The sequence below is a fragment of the Camelina sativa genome, chromosome 13, assembly GCF_030686135.1.
Source record: "Camelina sativa cultivar CO46 ecotype springtype chromosome 13, ASM3068613v1".
NCBI lineage: Eukaryota > Viridiplantae > Streptophyta > Magnoliopsida > Brassicales > Brassicaceae > Camelina > Camelina sativa.
The window spans coordinates 25,921,810-25,928,619 of NC_141892.1; the positions used below are offsets into that span (position 1 = coordinate 25,921,810).

Below are 6,810 nucleotides of genomic sequence, written 5' to 3' on the forward strand. Positions count from 1 at the left end.
AAACCTGACATGAATATCCGTTCACTAAAAAAACATGTTCATACTAAAATTGATTTTTTCTTAAGATGTTCAATTTTCTATATTTCTGACCATTGATTTTGTTTTTTTAGATGGATTATCTTTTCCAAATTATTTTTCATAGTTTTCCCAAAAAAAAAATGTGACCCTTACAATATCTTTGTTTTAGATTAAAACTTTTAAATTTAGATAAGTAATTAATTTTTTTGTCATCATTGAATCGACAAGACCAATCTCTACTACGCAGGGTAACACGAATTAGTGGGTTCGAACTCTGGTGGGTTCGGTCGCAGAAGTGGTGCTGTAACCACTTGACTAAAGATATTTCTCTAATTTTTTTATTTTTTATAAGTGAAATTTAATAATAAATTTTTGTAGTATATGTTTCTTAGAAACTAATGTTCCACTTCAATTTTATTTTTCTGTTTAGATTTTTATAAATACAATTACATAAATTCTTTTTTTACTCCACCATGCATTAAAATCTTACTTTCATTCTAAAACTCACTAACCCATTATAAATTTTGGAATATGATCATTTTTTGGTTATAATTTGAATAATAACACTATTACTATAACAAATTCATAGTATTATTTTTAATATTTTAAAATTTTCATTTATTTTACTTAATTCATTTTTATATAGTTATTATTTTTATTATTTACTAAAAAAAATTATGTTATTGTATATACTATTTTAAAATTGAATTAATTTTATTTAATTCGTTTTTATTTATTTTTAAGTATTATTAATTATAAATAATAAATAAGCAATTAATGATTATTTAAAATAGTATTTTTTAATGCAAAAACAAAAAAAATATTGATTAGGTGGATGATGATGTGGAGGAAGGAGAAGAGAGAAAATTTAACTTTATATATATATATATATATATATATTTATGTTATGATTGTTTATATTTATAACTGTCTAACATTTTCTTTTATAAAATGTCATATTTTCATTACAACTCTTTTTTATGTTCTTTTTTATTTAGATATGTGGATTTAAGTACATCAGTTTTTATTTTAAAAATGCAATTAAATGTATTTTTATAGTATTTTTACTGTATCATATGTTTATAGTATTTTTTTTTCCACAATTATGCTTCGACCTATCATATGTTTATAGTATTAATCATTATTTATTTAATCATAAAGATTTTTTAAATAATATGTCTATAGTATTATTTATTTATTTAATTACATATGAAGGTAAAAAAATTTTAAGAATATTTATTAGTAAATATTTGAAGAAAGTTTCAAATTTTTTTATTTTTTTTGAGTTTATAACAAAATAACTTAATAAAGAGAAATAATTAAAAAAAATTTGTAATGACGATTTTATTAAAATGAGTTCCCCACAATATCGTGGGACTCAATACCTAGTATATTTAATAATATACAAATACAGAGTTTTTTTTGTTCTTCTTAATATCTAGAGTTTTCTTTATGTTACATCGAACCAAGTTATTGCGTTTGTCTTTAATAATGATATACATCGAATTAAGATTCAAGTTATATGCCTTCACAGCATTTAAACCAAAGTTATAATGTTTTTTTTTTCTTAAAATTTCTGATGGTATTAATCTTAGAACTTCATATATATAGAGTATTGCTGATGCCTAAACAACATCGAAACCGGGGTGAACAAACCCGAAACAAGAACCGAAAGATATATAAATAAGAAGAAAAGATTAGGGATAGAGGGAGCGAAACCAGAGCATGAGCAAGTCTTTGAACTTCGGTAACAGTCTCCTGGCCAAGCAGATGTTACGGATTCTTCTGTCGAGGTGAGAAAAGAGGGCTTTTACCGGAGTGTGTATACCTGTAAAGATGCGAGCGTTTCTCTCATGCCAAATTGTGTAAATGCCTGCTTGAGTTACCACAAGTTTCAGCGTTGTAAGATTTGGGTCGTTCTTAGCGAGTCTTAGCCATTGGAGGAAGCAATCCCAGGAATTGAAACCCATGAATGGTAATTGAAGCTTTTGAAGGCACCATCTCCAAAGTTTGTAAGAGTAAGGGCATCGCAAGAAAAGATGATCCCTTGTCTCGAAGTAAATTTCACAAAGGGAACAAGAGTCATCTTCTACCGTCCCCCAGTTTCTTAGTCGTGACAAAGTTGGAAGTCTGTCAAGGCAGCTGAGCCACATAACGAATGAATGTTTGGGGACAGCACTAGAGAACCAAACTTGGTTATGCTAGGGCACTTTTTGGTGTGGAGGCTTAAGGAGTTCCCATGTCTCAGAGAAGCTAAAACGAGTGTGCGGATCTGCATTCGGTCTAGCCCACAGGCGTCTTGTGTATATTCTACGAGGTGAGTGTTGTTGAGGTGGGTAAAGAGAAGTTCCATATTCTGGCTACGAGCTCGTCGTCGGAATATACTCCCGTTCCTTGTATACGCCTTAGCCACTATGGAGTCCAGTGATAGGCCAATTCTTTGGTGTCCATTGGTTCCCAGGTAAGTAAATAGATCTCCGAAAGGAGTCCACTTATCAAACCAGAAGGAGCAAGTTCTACCATCACCAATTTGACAAGACAAGAAAGATTTGGCAGTTTCTCTCAACTTCAGAAGTTGTTTCCACATCGAGGATCCCTTACTCGAAGCAGGAAGTCTCCAAAAACATTTCCGGCTCATCTTGTTTTTTCTACACCATGCAACCCACAAAGAACCCGAAGCAGAGAAAAGTTTTCAAATGAGTTTGAGACCAAATACCTTATTCCACGCTTTCAGGTCCTTTAGACCAAGTCCTCCTTCTTCTTTCGGAGTACAAACTTGTCTTCAACTGACTTTGGCTTGCTTTGGGATTTCACTTGCACCCGACCATAGGAACCTTTTACAGATCTTCTCAAGGTCCTTTATACACTTAGCTGGTAGGATAAAGGCTGCACACCAATAAGCTATAATGTTCTGGATCACTGAAGTTAAGAGTTACAGACGCCCTACATAGGAGAGATGCATGTTTTGCCAAGTCTGGAATTTTCTCCTGATTCTTTGGATTAATGGTTCGCAATCAGAGAGTGAGGGGGTTCGGCAGCAGAGGGAGACCAAGATACTTCACCGGAAGGCAGCCCAGGGAAAAGCCAAAGGAAGAGCTACATCTGTTCTGATCAGCAACAGAAGAGCCAGCAAAAAAAGCTTTGTTTTGTTTCTATTAAGGATCGACCCAGAGATATTCGAGAAATACCCTAACAGATTAACGATAGCTTGCAGGGAAGAGTGTTCTCCATCAAAAAACACCATTACATCATCAGGAAAGATCAGATGAGTCACAGAGGGGTTTGACGCATTATGGTGGTACCCGATTTGGCCAGCTTGGTACCTCAAGTCGAGAAGTCTCGAGAATATATCCATCCCAATCACAAAAAGGTAAGGGGAGAGCGGATCTCCTTGTCTTAGACCATTTTTCCCTTTAAAATAGCCACATAACTCTCCATTGACAGATATAGAAAACCGAGAAGTTTTGATACACTAACTGATCCATTGAATGTACTTGCTTGGGAAGTTTGTAGCAACCAGGATGTCTAGGATGAAGCTCCACTCAATTGAATCAAAAGCTTTATGGAGGTCAATTTTGAGCATTCCTCTTTTAGAGATCCCAGAGTTGTTGTACCCTTGCACTAGCTCAGAGGCAAGGAGGACATTTTCCACTATTTGACGGTCCTTTATGAAGGCGTTCTGGTTCTCTTGAATCATCTCTGGTAGGAGGTTCTGAAGTCGTCTAGCCATGAGCTTCGAAATAACCTTATAGATAGCATTCAAACAAGAGATGGGCCGGTATTCAGAGACTGTATCAGCAGGTGTAGACTTGGGGATCATCGAAACAGTTGTGGAATTCCAACTAGGTTCCATCTTACCGTGGATAAAGAAGCTCTGAACTGCAAGAGTTACTTCTGAGCCTATGATATCCCAAGTATGCCTAAAGAACTCACCCGTATATCCCGTGGGAGGGCAAAGAATTCAGCCTTGATTTCTTGGGCGGTGAATCCTCTATTTAAGGTTGTGCGCTGGACCTCTGAGCACCTAAAGGGGTGAATGGACTAGATACAAGCCTTGAGGCAAGGGGGACTACGCAAGGAACCAAAGAGGGACGTAGTAATCGATGCAAGCTTCCTTGATAGCAATTTTTTCTGTAATGACTGTTCCATCTCCAAGACGCAGTCTCTTAATTCCATTGAAGGCGTTTTTTATGACCACACTTTTGTGGAAAAAAACTTGTATTTTCGTCACCATCAGAGATCCACTTGAGACCAGATTTTTGGTGCAGGAATGTTGCTTCGGCTGCAGACAATTTATGCCATATAAGATATGCATGACGTTCTTCAGCTGCAATCTCTGAAGAGGGGAAGGAAAACAACATAGCTTGTGTCGTCTTGAGATCCTCAAGAGCACCTCTCACTATGTTTTCTATCCCTGAGTAAGCTTCTCTATTGAGCTCTCAAAGCTTACCTTTGAGTTTTTTAAGTTTTTGGGTTATCTGGTACATCAGAGAACTTGCCATTGGGGTAGAATTCCAACACTCTCGCACGATCTGAAGGAAATTTTCATGTTGCAAAAGGTGGTGGTTAAACCTGAAGGGCCTGATTTTCCTCGGTCCCCTATCCTGGAATCTGATACAACACGATGCATGATCTGAGAATAGAGGTTCTTCGAAAGTGGCAATGGAAGTCGAGAATTCAGCAAGCCAGTATTCATTGCCAAGCATTCTGTTGAGTTTTTCTGTAACCGGAGTAGCCTGTTGATGGTTCCACCAAGTGTAGAGAGGACCGTGAGCTGGGAGATCTATCAGACCGCATGTATCCATACAATTTTGTAGTTCACGTGATCCACCTGAATACACCGCAAATTCATCTCTTCGAGAATGCTCCTCCGGGAGAGAATCTGATTGAAGTCCCCAATTACTAGCCACGGGGAGGAACGCAGAGGTGTGTTGGTCGCCATATCAGTGAGATCATTCCAAAGAGAGATCCGCTCATGTCTCAAATTTGCTCCATAAATAAACGAAACTGTGAAGCTAATCTCTTTTTCAGGCCAAGAAATACCGCAGGTGATATGCTGACGAGACTTCTTGTAGAGAGTTACCTTCATTTCTTTACTGTACACAACCCAAATTCTCCCAATATGAGAGTGTTCGTAGTTTGGTATCAGACTCCAACCAGGCAGAATTCGTTGCAAGACGGTCTGCGCATTATGTTCCAAAACGAGAGTCTCCAAAAGACAACCAAAAACTGGTCGATGTTGTTTAAACCACGATACAAAATTCTGCTGCTTATCAGGATCGTTAATCCCACGAATATTCCAACAAAATATCAGCATCACAAAAAATATTCTACCAAAAAGTGACTAGTTGCGGAAGGAGACCCTTCCCGCATGGATGTGGCCTTTCTTAAGCATGGTCCTGATCTTTTTCTTCTAACTTTTAGATAAAACCTTGATAAAATCACCTTGGTCTGGGTCAGGAGGCATGTAAGTAGGTTCAACTGGATTAGGAACAGACTCGGGGGTTAAGGAAGCTTCATTTGATAGAGGTAGATGGCTCATAGTTTCCTTGACTGGGTCGGGTCCGGGATCAGAAGCTACAGAGACTTGGATCACTTCCAACTGCAGCTCCACATTGGTATCAGTGGAAGGATCATGAGGCTTAGTCTCTTTAGAGTTACTCTTCGAAGAAGAAGCTTCCTCTGAAACTTTCTTGACCCATTTCTTTGCTTTGGGAGGGGCCTCTGGGGTCACCGAATCTTGATCCGTTTGGTTAGTCACAACCTCTTTATCTTTGATCTTCCTTCATGGACAGATAATTTCCGCATGGTATGCTTTCTTACAGTATTTACACAGCGGAGGGGCGTTGGTACAATGCTTACACGAGTGTCCCGCCTCATCATATAGTGGACAGATGGGTGGAAGATGGGGGCAAGAGACAGCAACTCTCCGAGTATCGCCTGATTTAAATTGAGCACAAACAAATTCTGGTAACGGTTTGTGTAAATCAATTTCTGTGAACACTTTTGCTACCTTGAAGTTGGTCATTGACTTAGTTTCTCTGTGGAGGCAGATAGGATGACCCACAATACTAGCAATACGACTCAGAGCTGGCGGATTGTAGAATTCGTATGGCACATGTCCTAGTTCAATCCAGATAGGAGCTGTCTTCAGCGCCGGTTTAGATGGTTGAACCCCGGTGTCCATTCAGCTACAAACATCGTCGAGACGTCAATGGACCATATTCCTTCTTTAAGAACACGCTGTCGATTGGAGACATTGGGTAACTTGAAGAATAATGTGTTTGACGTGTCGAGCTTCGTGACAAAGATGTCATGATGCCATTTGCTCCAAATTAGGTTAACCACTGCTCGGATCTTGCCGAATGAAGGGGCTTTTCGATAGAATTGACCAACAACAAAGCTCTGCCAAACAGGCTTGCTGTCTTCAATAACCTTGTTTGGGATCTTTACACAAAGTTCTCCTATGTCCAAGAGGAAAGGAGAGCCACACTTTGTCAATGTGGATGAGCCACCATAGGTACGCTCAGCCCAGTTAAGCGGAGTGGAGATTCCATCAGAATATTTCACCGGTGTAGACGAGGGAGGCCCTGCTCCCGTAGAAGGGGATAGATCTACTGCTTTCTCCAGAAGTGGGAGCAAGGAGCCACTAGATCTGGAAAGGGGAGGACCCGAAGTTTTCGAAAGGGGAGGACCCGAAGATTTCGAAAGGGGATGATCCGAAGTTTTTGAAGGGGTGGTAGGGAAAGGAGGCTTTTGTTTTTTCTTGGCCATGGTAGAAGAGAATCGCCG

At 38.7% G+C, this 6,810-nt stretch overlaps 1 protein-coding gene across 1 annotated transcript; it reads right to left on the bottom strand.

The window, feature by feature from the left end:
* Window positions 1-3,076: 3,076 nt before the first annotated feature.
* On the bottom strand, window positions 3,077-6,046 carry LOC147930028 (uncharacterized). Its single transcript, XM_087480832.1, has 7 exons — window positions 5,883-6,046; window positions 5,450-5,801; window positions 4,850-5,200; window positions 4,469-4,754; window positions 4,235-4,354; window positions 3,496-3,918; window positions 3,077-3,429 (listed from the first exon to the last, which is right to left on the bottom strand). Exons 1-7 carry the CDS (start codon window positions 6,044-6,046, stop codon window positions 3,077-3,079), a joined length of 2,049 nt encoding a protein of 682 aa, XP_087336958.1.
* Window positions 6,047-6,810: the final 764 nt, after the last annotated feature.

Excerpts from the sequence above, each read along its gene's own strand:
- LOC147930028 (XM_087480832.1), bottom strand. The coding sequence starts at position 6,046 with ATGACCAACTTCAAGGTAGCAAAAGTGTTCACAGAAATTGATTTACAC. Across the intron at positions 4,355-4,468 it reads AAAACTTAAAAAACTCAAAG|AGATTGCAGCTGAAGAACGT; the intron begins GTAAGCTTTGAG and ends TCCCCTCTTCAG. Across the intron at positions 3,430-3,495 it reads CAAGTACATTCAATGGATCA|GGAAAAATGGTCTAAGACAA; the intron begins GTTAGTGTATCA and ends GCTATTTTAAAG.